The sequence below is a fragment of the Scyliorhinus torazame genome, chromosome 3 (genome assembly GCF_047496885.1).
Source record: "Scyliorhinus torazame isolate Kashiwa2021f chromosome 3, sScyTor2.1, whole genome shotgun sequence".
Lineage (NCBI taxonomy): Eukaryota > Metazoa > Chordata > Chondrichthyes > Carcharhiniformes > Scyliorhinidae > Scyliorhinus > Scyliorhinus torazame.
In genome coordinates, this window is record NC_092709.1 from 145,936,004 (window position 1) to 145,953,322 (window position 17,319).

General features: G+C 46.1%; 1 protein-coding gene across 2 annotated transcripts in view; it reads right to left on the minus strand.

Moving 5' to 3' along the window:
• Positions 1-266: 266 nt before the first annotated feature.
• The window catches only part of LOC140408743 (ethanolamine-phosphate phospho-lyase-like), a 58,406-nt gene continuing 41,353 nt past the window's right edge, over positions 267-17,319 (minus strand). For both annotated transcript variants that reach the window (XM_072496374.1, XM_072496373.1), the window contains 5 exons: positions 9,833-9,987; positions 8,696-8,785; positions 7,956-8,086; positions 6,226-6,320; positions 267-1,678 (listed from right to left, as the gene is read on the minus strand). In XM_072496374.1, the coding sequence (XP_072352475.1) occupies positions 1,490-1,678; positions 6,226-6,320; positions 7,956-8,086; positions 8,696-8,785; positions 9,833-9,987 (660 nt within the window). In that variant the 3' untranslated portion in view covers positions 267-1,489. The remainder of the gene's footprint in view (positions 1,679-6,225; positions 6,321-7,955; positions 8,087-8,695; positions 8,786-9,832; positions 9,988-17,319) is intronic.

Genomic DNA, 17,319 nt, shown 5'->3' on the forward strand with positions numbered 1-17,319 from the left:
GCTAGGTTTGTATCTTCTGGAGTTCAGAAGAGCAAAAGATATCTTGATTGAAACACAAGATATTGAGGCGACGTGATACAGTGGGTGTGGACAGAATGTTTCATCCTTTGGGAGAATCTAGAACTAGTGGCCACGGTTTAAAATTAAGGAGTCATCCATTCTTTAAAAATAAACACATTTTATTAAGGCATTTGTTATTTTTTAAACAACAATTTTGAATGCAAACATAAGTCAATAACACCCCCCCCCCCCCCCCCCCCCCCCACCCAACAACCATACCCAGCCAACATTGCTTCCACACAGTTCTCCAGTCCTCCCTCCTCCTCTCGCTGATCTCCCTCCTCCCCTCCCCTCCCTATTGTATCTGCTAACAGCTTAATTTTCCCCAAAGGAGTCGATAAACGGCTGCCACCTCCGGATGAACCCTCACATCGATCCTCTCAGGGCGAACTTGATCTTCTCAAGTCTGAGAAACCCAGCCATGTCACTAACGCAGACCCCCGATTCCGGGGGCTTTGAGTCCCTCCATGCCAATAACATCCGTCTCTGGGCTACCAGGGAGGCAAAAGCCAAAAAGGCAGCCACTTCACCCCCCCGGAGGAGTCATCCATTTAAGGCAGAGATTTCTCTCAGTGTTGTGAGACTTTGGAATTTTCTTCCTCAAAAAGATGATTGAGGCAGAGTGTTTGAATAGCTGGGCGGCACAGTGGTTAGCACTGCTGCTTCACAGCACCAGGGACCTGGGTTCCATTCTGGCCTTGGGTGACTGTGTGGAGTTTGCACGTTCTCCCAATGTCTGTGTGGGTTTTCTCCGGGTGCTCCGGTTTTCCTCCAAAGTTCAAAGATGTGCAGGTTAGGTGGGGTTATAGAAATAGTCTGGGGGAGTGGGCCTAGGTAGGCTGGTCTTTCACAGGGTCATTGCAGGCCCGATGAGCCGAATGGCCTCCTTCTGCACTGTAGGGATTCTACCTTTTAAGGCAGAAGTAGAACCTTTCTTGATAAGCAATAGGGTGAAAGGTTATCGAGGGTCGGCAGAAATGTGAATTGAAATGAAAATTAGATCAGCCATGGTATTATTGAATGACCGAAGGCCTAATTCATCTGTTTGAATGTTAGTCTTGACAAAATAGTTCTGTTAAATAAAAATGTTTTTTGAAGAAAAAATAAAGCCTGCTCGAATTCAAAATATACACCAGGATTTTCCTGGGGGTATGGGGTGGGGAGATGGTTGGGGTGCTGTCTACCTAATTGGCTGCTCTAACTTTACTCAGGGTACACCACCTAAATGCGTTTTGAGTAGAAGAATCCAGAAAGATGCTCAGTAATAGCTAATAGTCAGTGTACAAACATGTTAAAATAAAATAAAAACTTTTAAAACTGTGGAAAAGCTCAGTCTAAAATGGTACATGTGACAAAGTGCTGCAGACCAATTCATATGGAAAGTGACAACATGCAAGGAGGATAACATCAAAATAACTGGACAAGCAGTTTATGTCCTAATCCTTTTGCCTGACACGGCACCATGTTCACTGTGATAGGAACTTTGTTGCTGTCCACAAAGAACTCTGTTGTAATGGTTACTGTTTTCATCTGGAGTCTCCTCACTCTGTAAAGCCTCGGTATAGCGGAGCTCATCTATCCTGCTGCTGTTCAACTCAGAAATGTTGGCTTGTGGAAGCTGTTTTAAAACACAATCAGAAAAATCAAACAACAAACAGGTTTTTCTCCCTTCGTCACTCACCCATGGCAACAGATGTGTTTAACAGTGACATAGAATATTTGCCACACCCTCAACTTTCCTCCCTTTTGAATGTCAAGCATTTCTTTGGTCACGTGGTTCGCAGAAATCCACTGGTGTCTCGCAGGAGTAGGCAGTCACTTGTCAACTCAGCTTGCACACATTGAGATGTCGCTAAGTAATGGGGCGGCACGGTAGTGGTTAGCACTGCTGCCTCACAGCGCCAGGAACCTTCGTTCAATTCCAGGCTTGGGTGACTGTGATGTTTGGACATTCTTCCAGTGTCTGTGTGGGTTTCCTCCTGGTGCTCTGGTTTCCTCCAGTCCAAAGATGTGCAGGTTAGGTGGGGTAATGGAGTTGCGGGGATAGGGCGGGGGAGTCGGCCTAGGTGGTTGCTCTTTCAGAGGGAAGGTGCAGACTCGATGGGCAAAATAGTCTCCTTCTGCACTGTAGAAATTCTACAATTCCAACTGACTCCGGACAGTGAGATATCACTGAGAATTATAACTGACCAAGTGAGATATCACTAAGACTAACTCACCCAGTGAGATATCACTGAGAATAATAACTGACCCGGGACAGTGAGATATCACTGAGAATAATAACTGATCCGGGACAGTGAGATATCACTGAGAATTATAACTGATCAGGGACAGTGAGATATCACTGAGAATAATAACTGATCCCGGACAGTGAGATATCACTGAGAATAATAACTGATCCGCGACAGTGGGATATCACTGAGAATTATAACTGACCCAGTGAGATATCACTGAGAATTATAACTGACCCGGGACAGTGAGATATCACTGAGAATAATAACTGATCCGGGACAGTGAGATATCACTGAGAATTATAACTGACCCGGGACAGTGAGATATCACTGAGAATTATAACTGATCCCGGACAGTGAGATATCACTGAGAATTATAACTGATCTGGGACAGTGAGATATCACTGAGAATAATAACTGACCCGGGACAGTGAGATATCACTGAGAATAATAACTGAACCGGGACAGTGAGATATCACTGAGAATTATAACTGATCTGGGACAGTGAGATATCACAAAGAGGGGCAGCACGGTGGCACCGTGGGTTAGCATTGTGCAAGCTAGGTGGATTGACCACGCTACATTGCCCCTGAATTGGAAATAAAATGAATTGGGTACTCGATAAAATAAAAAAAATTAAAAAAAAAAGATATCACAAAGAATTATAACTGACCCGGGACAGTAAGATATCACGGAGAATTATAACTGACCCGGGACAGTAAGATATCACGGAGAATTATAACTGACCCGGGACAGTGAGATATCACAGAGAATTATAACTGACCCGGGACAGTGAGATATCACAGAGAATTATAACTGACCCGGGACAATGAGATATCACTGAGAATAATAACTGATCCTGGACAGTGAGATATCACTGAGAATTATAACTGACCCGGGACAGTGAGCTATCACTGAGAATTATAACTCACCCAGTGAGATATCACTGAGAATTATAACTGACCCGTGACAGTGAGATATCACTGAGAATTATAACTGACCCGGGTCAGTGAGATATCACTGAGAATTATAACTGACCAGGGACAATGAGATATCACTGAGAATAATAACTGATCCCGGACAGTGAGATGTCACTGAGAATAATAACTGACCCGGGACAGTTAGATATCACTGAGAATTATAACTGACCCGGGACAGTGAGATATCACTGAGAATTATAACTGACCCGGGACAGTGAGATATCACGGAGAATAATAACTGATCCGGGACAGTGAGATATCACGGAGAATAATAACTGATCCGGGACAGTGAGATATCTCTGAGAATTATAACTGACCCAGTGAGATATCACTGAGAATAATAACTGACCCGGGACAGTGAGACGTCACTGAGAATAATAACTGACCCGGGACAGTGAGATATCACAGAGAATAATAACTGATCCGGGACAGTGAGATATCACGGAGAATAATAACTGATCCGGGACAGTGAGATATCTCTGAGAATTATAACTGACCCAGTGAGATATCACTGAGAATAATAACTGACCCGGGACAGTGAGATATCACTGAGAATTATAACTGACCCGAGACCGTGAGATATCACTGAGAATAATAACTGATCCGGGACCGTGAGATATCACCGAGAATTATAACTGACCCGGGACAGTGAGATATCACTGAGAATTATAACTGACCCGGGACAGTGAGATATCACTGAGAATTATAACTGACCCGTGACAGTGAGATATCACTGAGAATTATAACTGACCCGGGACAGTGAGATATCACTGAGAATTATAACTGACCAGGGACAATGAGATATCACTGAGAATAATAACTGATCCCGGACAGTGAGATATCACTGAGAATTATAACTGACCCGGGACAGTGAGATATCACTGAGAATTATAACTGACCAGGGACAGTGAGATATCACTGAGAATAATAACTGATCCCGGACAGTGAGATATCACTGAGAATTATAACTGACCCGGGACAGTGAGATATCACTGAGAATAATAACTGATCCGGGACAGTGAGATATCACTGAGAATTATAACTGACCCGAGACCGTGAGATATCACTGAGAATAATAACTGACCCGGGACAGTGAGATATCACTGAGAATTATAACTGACCCGGGACAGTGAGATATCACTGAGAATTATAACTGACCCGGGACAGTGAGATAGCACTGAGAATTATAACTGACCCGGGACAGTGAGATATCACTGAGAATTATAACTGACCCGGGACAGTGAGATATCACTGAGAATTATAACTGACCAGGGACAATGAGATATCACTGAGAATAATAACTGATCCCGGACAGTGAGATATCACTGAGAATTATAACTGACCCGGGACAGTGAGATATCACTGAGAATTATAACTCACCCAGTGAGATAGCACTGAGAATTATAACTGACCCGGGACAGTGAGATAGCACTGAGAATTATAACTGACCCGGGACAGTGAGATGTCACTGAGAATAATAACTGATCCGGGGCAGTGAGATATCACTGAGAATAATAACTGACCCAGTGAGATATCACTGAGAATAATAACTGACCCGGGACAGTGAGATATCACTGAGAATAATAACTGACCCGGGACAGTGAGATATCACTGAGATTTATAACTGACCCGGGACAGTGAGATATTACGGAGATTAATAACTGATCCAGGACAGTGAGATATCACTGAGAATTATAACTGACCCAGTGAGATATCACTGAGAATAATAACTGACCCGGGACAGTGAGATATCACTGAGAATAATAACTGATCCGGGACCGTGAGATATCACTGAGAATTATAACTGACCCGGGACAGTGAGATATCACTGAGAATTATAACTGACCCGGGACAGTGAGATATCACTGAGAATTATAACTGACCCGGGACAGTGAGATATCACTGAGAATTATAACTGACCCGGGACAGTGAGATATCACTGAGAATTATAACTGACCAGGGACAGTTAGATATCACTAAAAAGGGCTAAATCTCTGGCTTTGAAAGCATACCAAGGCAGGCCAGCAGCACGGTTCAATTCCCATGACAGCCTCCCCGAACAGGCGCTGGAATGTGGCGACTAGGGGCTTTTCACAGTAACTTCATTTGAAGCCTACTTGTGACAATAAGCGATTTTCGTTTCAAAGTATAACTGACCCGAGAAATCCGTCTGGCGTTCCCTCACCTCTTATCCACAAATACACATTGTTAATTTAGAGTACCCAATTATTTTTTTTCCAATTAAGAGCAATTTAGCATGGCCAATCCACCTAGCATGCACATCTTTGGGTTGTAGGGGCGAAATCCATGCAAACACTGGGAGAATGTGCAAACTCCATATGGACAGTGACAGGGATTGAACCTGGGACCTCGGTGCCGTGAGGCAGCAGTGCTAACCATTGCACTGCCGTGCTGCCCCCATAAATACACATTGTTGCAGGGGTTGATGGGTGTCTGTAACTGCTGGTGACAGGTGTTGATCGAATCTAAACAGATGCAGCTGATTTACCCTTTCCAATCGCAGAGGTGTTGAAGCCAATTTTAGTTCACTCACCAGTGGCCCGGCTAATGTCACAAAGCAATGATTGAACTTAGAAGGCTTCTTGGTTTCCAATGGCTCAGTACCAGACCACATGTACAATACCCACGATTGGATTTAATTTCCTCTGCGCACTAAATTTAGCGTAACACACATATTTATGCTAAATTCTTAACCGTGTGAGGACTTTCAGACCCTGTGAGTGGGATAATCCGAGAAGCAAACCATATCCATATGCGGAATGCATGGGAATTAAACTTCACTTGGCTCATGTCGTTGTGTTTTGTTTGTTCGAAGCAAGATTGAAAGTGATTAACCTGGACCCAGTCATATCTAATGCTATCCTTGTCCTTAAATTCACAATGAATGTGTATACTCAGGAAGCTTTTCTTAATGAGAATAAGAACTTGCATGCCTTTCGTTTGCTGCCACTGAGTGTCAAGGGTAATCCATTTGCTACGGACTTCGAATCCTCATTTGGAACTCCCACTCTGGTTCCTTTTTCAAGATCTATAAATGTAAATAAAAAGATGGCAAGAAAAAGATTGATAATTTACAAAAGGTGCCAAAAAAGGACAGTAGCAAAATTGTGCCCAGTATTTCCTGATACGTAGCCAAACCATGTTTTAGCAAGTTTTACTGACAGGCAATCCTCCCTTGCACGGTAGCACAGCGCCAGGGACCAGAGTTCGATTCCTGGCATGGGTCACTGTCTGTGTGGAGTCTGCGTGTTCTCCTGGTCTCTCCGTGGGTTTCTTCCAGGTGCTCGGGTTTCCTCCAAGAAGTCCCGAAAGAGTGCTTGTCAGGTTAATTGGACATTTTGAATTCTCCCTTAATGTACCCGAATAGGTGCCGGAATGTGGCGACAAGGGAATTTTCACAGTAACTTAATTGCAGTGTTAATGTAAGCCTATTTGTGACACTAATAAAAATTACTAGCGGAAATAACCTCTCAATTTTGTTAAAATAACGAAGTGATTGAATTTCACCATTCTCTTTCAGATCTCCCTGAATGCTACGTTTTTCCAATGCAGGAGGTTTCAGCTCACCAAGTCGAATCTGGTAATTTAAGTCCTCCTCTGAACATCTTTAAGGCCCACCAGAGCCATACCAAGTGGAGACCAAATCTGGCCCTGGTTGGCTGGAGGGCTGGGAGGAGGGAGGGCTGGCAGAGCAGAAATTAAATAAATGAAACACCTCTGCCTCAAAAATGTGTCTTAAACCCAATGTCACACATCACCCCAGTGCGGCCCCACACAAACCATTCTTCTGGCCTCTGAGTGAGGCTCCTAGTTCAGCGTTTCATTGAATTGGGACTGTCCAAACTCATTTTACAATCGGTACTTACGGTCCGAAATGGGAGATTTGCATCCCATTTGTACTAGAGTTAGATCCAGATGTCAGATTATACTTGCCGGCAGTTTAACCTCACTAAAATCACCCAGTCCTTTCTTGGTTACGTTTTCAAAATACAGAAATATTTATGGCCAAGGGTTTTGTGAGCATGTGAAACCCTCCCCAAGAATAAAATGGGTGCACCTGTCATCATGTGGAAAAGGGTGAAAAAGGGAAGGCGTACACTGCTCAGGGACGGGCAGCCATCATTAATAGGGAGAAGGGTGAACTGAGTTATTAGCTCAATGGGAAGTGGCAGATGTGAGCTGGAACAGAGAGCATCACACTGGAATATGAGTACTACCCCTTTGGAAAACCTACATTACATAATACAATGGACTGGACATCAATCTGGGTTTATTCTCCTGATAATAATGGAACAAGGAAATGTTACTCCTAAAAAATGGGATCAAAACCAGTACGAGCAGTTTTCAAAATATTATGACTCTGAATTTCCCAGAGCAGGTTTCCCTCCCTTCAAGGATACATCAGGGTGGGTGGAAGCGGTCAGTAGTTGATGTGCCCCTCTATATGATAGCGTATTGGTTAACGGTACTGGGCAGGATGTTCCAGCCCTTCCCACTTGCAGGACCTCCCAGTCCACCTGCGGTGGGTTCATTGGTGGTGGGATGGGTGAGCCATATAAATCGATGTAGACATCAGCAGGGCAGGAAGATTCCACTGGCGGCAAATGGCAAGCCGCTTCCGGATAACATGCCCATCCGTTCTTTTTCCTATAGTACAGCATACCTGAGAGAATTCCGCCTATTTTCTCCACCACAAACTTGGCATTCTCCACAGTAAAACACATTGGTGGTTTAAATTTCAGTACGTTCCGATGGGGCCCATCAGCACTCAACAATATATTTTGTTCCTTGAGTCTGTGGGAATGTTAAAAAAAAGGCTTTACTACATTGAATAGGGGACAAATTTCTCCCTGTAGCGTTGCTTCCAGCAATGATAGCCTTGCCCCTTGCAAAACCTTCAATCTTGGCCATAGCATTCTCTCTTGTATGTCCCTCAAATTGAAGGAATGGATCTGGTGCATAACGGATCTAGCCTCTGAACGCCCCTCCCAACCTTGGCACAACCAGTGGGTTACAGTGGGACACCCTTTGGTACCTGAAGCTTGTCGGTGTAACCAAAAAAGGAGAGTAGATCCTGATTTTGGTTTGGGCCTCACATCAGCATAACTGGACAAATGGAGTGATTGTTCGGTTAATGTGGCCTCCACAGAACCTCCATGACCCTCACAGATTGTCTGGCTAACAACATTCTGGATTGATAGCCAGGGTATGAATTTGTTGATCCATGCTGACTGAAATCTGAAACAAGAATCTGTCCTTCAAGTGCTCACTTGACTTTTTGTGCCTTTCAACCTATTGCTGCTTTTACTTTGCATATCCAGGCCTTGTGACTGTGTTATCTCTGGTTTTTCAATTAAATCTTACAACAGCAAAAAAGGTTTTGGATGCCTTCTCACTCTTTACCTGTAAATTATATATTGTGCTTCTGCCATGGCTGGAGTTCTCTTTTCACGATCTTTAACCAGGTCAACTCCAATAAACAATCCGACACCTCTGCAGTGAAAGAAATATTATGCTTATTAAAAAAAACCCAGAATGTTTAACCTCAAAAACAGATCTGTCCTTTATAGTCTTTGGGAAATATGCAGAATGGTGCAGTGAAGGGAAGCAATGTCTGAAGGCAGTAAGGTAATGATGATTGTTGGACGTTGATCACCACAGATCCAGGATATCGTTGTAGCCGTTTCTCAGGGCATTCTAGGCATAGGCAGCTTCAGCTGACTCACTGAGCTTCCCTCAGTTTGAAAGCCAGGATTGGTTGCTGTACAAGATTGATTCTGCTTTTCAGATCCATTCACAACTTCGCTGGTGAAGCAGTCTATGGCAGCCCACAACAGGCTAACATCCAGACATATTAGCCAATCTAAAATTTAAAATGGAGGTAAAATCTGAGGTAAAATATTTTAATAAGTCACCCTCCTCCTGGCGGTTGGTTGTCTCTCCCCACCTCTGTCTAGTTAAAACAGAAAGTGGGTGGGACTGAGGCAGGTTGGGATGTGGGTTGGGATTTTTAAAACATTTTAGCATTGCACCTCACTCAAACTCATTTATTCTTGTGGCTATGGGGTGGTGTTTCCATGCAACTATGTGAAGAACTCTGCCATCAGTCCCTGGCTAGATTATGATAAAATTGCACCACAACAATGTTGTTTCACTTCTCATCTCGATTATTTACAGTTTAGATTCACTGTCTGTGGTGATACACCACTGTACTTCCCTAGCATTGTACATAGTTATATAATAGTTGTGTGTAACGTGGCCCTGTAATCCTGTGTATTGTACTGTAGCTCTGTAGAGGTACGGTCACCTGTACGTAACCTGACCTGGCCACGGAGAGCTCCGCCTTGGCCACTCCCCCGGGAGTTAGGTATAAGACACAGCTTCTGAGACCTGACCCATTTGTCTGGGGTCGTCTGTATCGGGTAAGCTTCCCGTGTAGTGTATTAAAGCCTTGGTTAAAGTCTCACATGTCTTTGTGGTTCTTGACGCTTAGTGCATCACTGTCATACTGCTAACAATCTCGATTGGTAAAAACATTACCTGATATCCCCAATAAGCTGATGTTTGGCTTGCAGTTCCTTCAGTAAGTCGATGAGATAATTTCCTACTTTGCTTGCGTTACCACAGAGATCCTCCTTCTCGATGATGTTCAGGACTGCCAGGCCAATAGCGCACGAGACTGGGTTACCTCCAAACTGAGATAGGTACAGGTAGGTTAGTCTGTAGAACTCCCCCTCTCAAAATCAAAATGAAACTTGAAATAAGCAAAAGCTTCATCAAAAAATTGACGTTAATAAATGCAAATGACATTTCTCACAAACCTACTGCCATTCCCATAAAGAAGATATTTTAAACCGTACGAGTACCAGTCATAGCAAAAGCAAATAAATGTAGCTAACTGCTGGATCGCCAAGCTAAGCTTCTTTTTTATATTATTCTTTCTCAGGTGGTGGTCATCGCTTGCTAGGCCAGCACCTGTTGCCCATCCCTAATTGCCCTTGAGCAGGTTGATGGTGAGCCACCATATTGAACTGCTGCAGTCCACATGCTGCAGACACACCCTTAGTTCTATGAAGAAGGGTGTTACAGAATTTTTACCCAGTGATAGTGAAGGAACATTGATGCAGTTCCATGTCAGGATAGTGAGGACTTGCAGTTGGTGGAGTTCCCATGCATCACCTACCAGTGTCCTTTGAGGTGGTAGAGATCCCGGATTTGGAAAGGGCCGTTCAAAGGAGCCTTAGTGATTTGCTGCAGTGTATCTTGCAGGTGGCACACACTGCTACTACTGTCCATTGGTGTTTGAAGGAGTGAATGTCGAAAGTGGTGTTAAGCAGGTTGCTTTGTCCTGGATGGTGTCGAGCTTCTTGAATGTTCCTAGAGCTGCACTCATCCAGACAAGTGGAGAGAATTACATCACACTCCAGGGCCGGGATTCTCCCCTACCCGGCGGGTTGGAGTGGATCGCCCCATGCCCCCCCCCAGGACCCCGGAGGCCGCCCACGCCACCAGTCACGCCGGCGGGACTGGCATGACAGCAGCGGGACGTCGGGCCATCGCGGGCCGGAGAATCGCCAGGGAGGCCCGCCAACCGGCGTGGCGCCCAAAGACGTGCAGGCTAGGTGGATTGGGCATGCTAAATTGCTCTTAGTGTCCAAAAAGGTTGGGAGGGTTTATTGGATTACAGGGATAGGGTGGAAGTGAGGGCTTAAGTGGCTGGTGCAGACTCGATGGGCCGAATGGCCTCCTTCTGTACTGTATGTTCTATGTTCTAAGGGCAGTGTTAAAGTCAGCAAAACTATTTGTGTGTGGAGGTGTGAGCAACATTGTATCTTTCCTCAGCTGGAGTCGGAGAGCACCGCCACAGGGTCATGCCCAGTGTTTAAGTGGGTTGCTTTTATACCCCAGCAACAATCTCTGCAGATGTTCTGGCACTTCAGGCACCTTGGAGCAAATCATAGAACCCATGCAGTGCAGAAGGAGACCAATCGCCCTATTGAGTCGGCACTGACCTTCCGAAAAGGCCCCCCACCCAGGCCTAATCCCCCGGCTCCATCCCCATGACCCCACTCAACCTTTGGACACTTGGGGGCAATTTAGCATGGTCAATAATCCTAACCTGCACATCTTTGGACTGTGGGAGGAAACCAGAACACCCGGAGAGGAAATCCATGCCGACCAAGGAAGAATGTGCAAAACACCACACAGTCACCCGATGTTAGAATTGAACCCTGGTCCCTGGCTCGGTGAGGCAGCAGTGCTAACCACTGAGCTACTGAGGATGTGGGCATCATGGTAACTCCCAGAGACCGTGCACCTAAATGCAGAATATGTTTTAGATGGCCACACACCAACTGCACATTGACGGAATGGAGGTCCTTGCGGTTGATGAGTGTCAGGCCCTGCTGCCAGGCAGCCCGTATCGCCACATGGATGCTGTCTATTGCTCTCTGCACCCTGGGGAACCCAGAGATAGCTGTGAAGCCTGCGAATCTCGGATCCTGGCTACCCTTGTCGGGTGTAAAGTTCACATCATAATGGGCCTTCCTGTAAAGGGCATTTGCTCACCTCCTGAGAGCATCGATGTGTTGCTGACTGTAAAATACCACACAGGACTCCAGCTGCTCCCTGGAATGACCAAGGGGCAAACAAATTGAGTGCTTTCATCACCTTCAGGGCCAGTGGCATGGGGAAGGCTCCGAACCCACATGGTGTCAAGTCTTCTCAGGGCAAGTGGCATGTGTGGGGATGCGATCTCGGAACAATTGCAGCCTTGCCCTGCACAGCCTCTCACTCCTGTGTAAAAAGGAGATTTGTGGACAATAGACCCCTGGTGTTCCTAGTCATCTCTGAAGTCTGGATCTCTGCTTCTCAGCCTCCTGTTGATGCTCACTTTCTGCCTCGCCTTGTCCCACATGCAGTACCTCCTGCTGGAGCTGTGCATGCAGATGTCTTTCCCTCCTTCACCTTGTATGAAAATTCATAGGAAAGGTCCCTGCCTTCGGTAAAGGTTGATTAAAACAAAGATGTGAATGACAGAGCCAAGGGAGAAGAGCAGCTAAGCTGTGGCAATTTAGATTGCATTGTTCCTTAAGCTATCTTACCCCTGGAACTCTCGCACACAGAGGTGTGCAGAGTTCACAGCTGTTACATCTGGAGCCCTGTGGAACGTGAGATCTTGTGAATGATCTTGTTCAACCAACGTGGCTCTGGACTCCACTTATTGATTTGGTGTAACTATGAGTCCTTCTCCCGCCCCCCCCCCCCCACCTCTGAGCCCAACACCTGCGATGTGCCCATGTGCGACACTGGCCTGCACCCACCTCATTTGGAGCTGCGTGTACCATCGCTTACAAAGGACACCCCACCTCTCCCACTGCATCCCCCCCCAAAGCCCATGAGTGCTTCACATAATGTATTTCTTATCTACAGGCGGCAAATGCCTTGCGACCATCACCATACTCTCTGCAGCTCAATACAGCGCCCACGATACCACGCCCAGGGGATTAACTGTAGGACAGCCCTGTATACAAAGCTCTGCATCTTTCCTTTGAAGCACACAGCCCTTTCCCATCACTGGTGCTGGGGTATACCATACCTCCAATAACTGCTCCTGTTGCATGCCCGCTGCTGGCCTGCATGGTCTCCTATCTCAGACTTCAAAATGGTTGAGGTCCACGTAGTTCCTGGACTATCTATCATCGGTGACCCTTTCCATTTTGCAGCAGGAATGTCTACACTCGGGCTCCTGTCTGCCAGCCCTGAACCAAAATGGAAGCCTTGACAGTGTTCCCATTTCCAAAGAGGACTCTGGACAACCGTAATGGTCACACAGCACTGCAGCCCGGACCTGTTTTGGCATGAACACTAATATACTACACTAATACACACACCCAGTAATCTGCAGTCTGCATGCATCTCCTTCTAGTAATACATGTGCTATCCTGTAGACCTCCTTATTTGTCCGAATGTCATGCAACCTTGTCCGAGTCCGGCGTCCCTCCCACTGTCTTCTCTCTGCCTTCCATTGTTAATCCTCTTCATCCACCTCCTTGCCCCTCTATCTGCCATTACGTGCCCTTGTCCTTTCCCCACCCCACTCCTTGCTGTGCCCTCCTTCCACATTGCTCCCTAGTCTTTGTCTGCCCCCCCCCCCATCAAACTTTGGGTCTTTGCTGTGGTGGCTGCATTCTCTCACATCACAATGCTGTCTAGACAGACACTGGCGTGTGACATTGGAGGGAGGAAGGGGGCGGAGAGTTTAGGAGGCTCCTGTACTCCCAGCCTCGGTTGCAGTACCGATCAGAGTTGGTGAGACGCGAGGCTCCATGGGTCCAGCAGCACCGTGCTGTCCATGAAGTCCAGCTCAGCATGGAGGCGAAGGCAGGAACCTGGTAGGGTGATGCACAGAGCATCAGAAGGAGCACAGCTCTATGGTTGGTAGGCTTTGCTTGTTGGCACTCACCTCAAAGACTCTGGCAAATATAGGGTCTTGTGTGTGCCAGCCTTTTATCAATTGAGTTTGGCGCTGATGTCAGTTCCCACTAGTGCGACGCGAGATTGGAAATCTGACAGAATTCCAGTAGCCAGCTGTTTTAATGAACATTCATGAAATGCATTCATGAAGGTCTTTACGCCACATGCCAGAGGGAGAATTGTAACGTGATTTTATGCCAGTGGGTTTCTGACTTCTTGGCACACATCAGATTCACCGCACCGCCTGCCACCAAACTCGCCGCAGGACATTCAGAAGAATGCTGCCCTTAATGTCAAGGGCAGTCACTCTCACCTCACCTCTCCAGTCCAGTTATTTTATCCATGCTTGAACCAAGGCTGAGGCTGTAATAAGTTCAGGTGCTGAATGGTCTGGCTGGAACCCAAATCAAGCATCAGGGAGAAGCTTGTTCAAGTTAGTGCCTCTGGATAGCACTGTCGACGACACCTTCCATCACATTGCTGATGATGAAGTGTAGGCTCATGGGGCAGTATTTGACTGGGTTGGATTTGTCCTACGTTTTGCAGTCAAGACATACTTAAGCAATTTGCCACATTGCCAGATAGTTGCCAGTGTTGTAGCTGTACTGGAACAGCTTGGCAAAGTGCCTGGCTAGTTGTAGATTAAAAACATTCAGCATTACAGCCAGGGTGTTGTCAGGGCCTTTGCAGTATCCAGTACCTTCAGCCATCGAATCAAATTGGCTGAAGACTGGCTTCAGTGATGCTGAGTATCTTGGGAAGAGGTCAAGATGGATTATCCACCCCACAGTTCTGGATGAAGATAGTTGCAAATGTTTCAGTCTTTTACCCAGAATCCTGGGCTCCCCAATCATTGAGGATGGAAATATTTGTGGAGCTCCTCCAGTTATCTGTTTATTCTGCACCACTATTGCCGGCTGAATGAGGCAGGACTGTAGAACGTATATCTCATCCGTTGGTTGTGGGATTATTTAGTTCTGCCTATTGCTTACTGCTTCTGTTGCTTGGCATCCAAGTAGTTCTGTGTTGTAGCTTCACCAGGTTGTCACCCAGTGTTGGATATGCATGCTCGCCTTCATTATATATTGAACCCAGTTTGATGTTAATGCCGAGCTATGAGGTTACAGATTGCTGGCGATGGCCCACAGCGCCTCATTGAATGCCCAGTTTTGAGTTGCTTTACCCCATCTAGCACAGTGACAATGTCACACAAACCTGGAGGGTATTGGGACTTTGTCTCCACAAAGACTGTGCGATGATCACTCCTACTGATGCTATCATGCATAGATGCAACTGGAGCTGGCACATTGGTGCGGAAAAGGTCAAGTAGATTTTCCCCTCTTGTTGCTTTCCTCACCACCTGCTGTAGACCCAGTCCAGTGGCTATGTCCTTTGGTGTTCCTGAGCTATTCTTGGTGGTGGACATTGAAGTCCCAACCCAGGGTATATTTTGTGTCCTTTTCCCCCTTAGTGCTTCCTCCAAGTGGTGTTCAACATGGAGGAGTAGTGATCAATATGTTTGAGGGGGTAAAAGGGTGTGGGGAGGTTGCAGCAGTAGGTGGTAATAGACAGAAGGTTTCCTTGCCTATGTTTGACCTGATACCATGACACTCCATGGAGTCCAGAGTTGATGTTGAGGATTCCCTGGTGCAACTCCCTCCTGACAGTATACCACTGTGATGCCACCTCTGGTGAGTTAGTTCTGCTGGTAGGACAGGGCAGACTCCGGGATGGTGATGATGTGTTGGGAAATGACTGTAAGATATGATTCCATGAGTATGACTATATCAGGCTGTTGCTTGACTAGTCTGTGAAATAGCTCTACGAATTTTCACAGAAGCCCCCAGATAGTAGTAAGGAGGGCTTTGCAGAGTTGACAGTACCGCGATGGATGCTGGGTGATCCGACTGGATTCATTCCATATTAACTTTTCTCTGGGCAGCAAGGTGGCACAGTGATTAGCACTGCTGCCTCACGGCGCCGAGGTACCAGGTTCGATCCCGGCCCTGGGTCACCATCCATGTGGAGTTTGCACATTCTCCCAGTGTTTGCGTGGGTTTCACCCCACAACCCAAAGAGTGGCCACGCTCAATTGCCCCTTATTGGAAAAAATGAATTGGATATTCTAAAATTAAAAAAATAAAAAACTCTCTGGTAGTTTGATATAACGGAATGGCTTGCTAGGCAATTTCAGCAGGCAACCACATTGCTTTGGGTCTGGAGTCACTTGCAGGCCAGACCAGGTAAGGATGGCAATTTTCCTTCCCTAAAGAGCATTAGTGAACCAGATTTTTTTTTTTTTTTTTTTTAAAATGACAAGCGACAATGGTTTCATGGATACCATAACTGGGACTAGCTTTTATTTCCAGATTTATTAATTAAATTTAAATTCTAGCAGCTGAGATTTGAACTCATGACCCAGAGCATTAGCCTAGGCCTCTGGATTACTAGTTATGTATTCAAGTAACACTATTGGCTGGTGACATGTCATGTGTCATGTAGTGATGTCAGCAGAAGAGAAAACTGATGATGAAGATTTAGGGCCAGAGAAAATGACTAATGAGGATTTGGGCTGGAAACAATGAATCATCCAGGAGTTTGTGCCAAGTAAAAGAAAACTGTTCAGACCATGCGAAGCTGTTGACGATTCAACCGATAGCTTACGACAGCCGCTAATGTGAATAGGGTTTCAAAACACAAATCAGGGTGCAACAGAGTGTGCCGGGGCATATCTTTTAAACAAAAGAATCAAAGTTTCAGGCATTCTTACTGCTTGTAATGGGTAGAAGCTACAGAGCGCATGTGGCACTGTAAACAGGCTGCGGGAATGGGAACGTAGAAGGTTGCAGACTCTGCAACCTATTGCTGGGGATCCAATAATTCAGACAAGGGAATAATTAGTGTGCTTGGAGAGTGTGTTAGTCACCACTGTTTGTATATAGTACACATGAGATGTAATACGGTAAGGCTCCTGTACTACAGGCACGGGGGTAGGTCCCTGCCTGCTGGCTCCGCCCCGTAGGCGGAGTATAAATGTGTGTGCTCACCAAGCTGCAGCCATTTCGGCAGCAGCTGTAGGAGGCAACACATCTCTGCGTAATAAAGCCTTGATTACTCTCGTCACGTTGTAATTGATAGTGCATCAATTTATTACGCAGAGATTTTACAGCGATGGACCCGCATTGTAGCCACCTGGGTTGGCCACTTCCCGACTTAAAATGGAGAACCGCAAAGACTGAAGGGAAATTCAGCCAACACAGGCAAAGACTAGCAAGTGCAGAAGTCATGTGTATTGAAACTTGCAAAAACCAGACAGCACTGAAACCAGCAGCCATCTGCATAGTAATGAGTGATTCCCAGGCACAATGGAAACATTTAAGGCGAATAAGGCCATGCCAGAATCCTCGGTGCCAGCAGGAGCCAAGACAAAGGAAGGCCAACGGACACTCAGGGACCGCCCAGCGATCAGGGAACAACTCCAGTATTGGAGAAATCGATCCAAGTGATCGGAACGTAGTCCAATCACTTGGAACCAGGTACGGGGTCCGCCC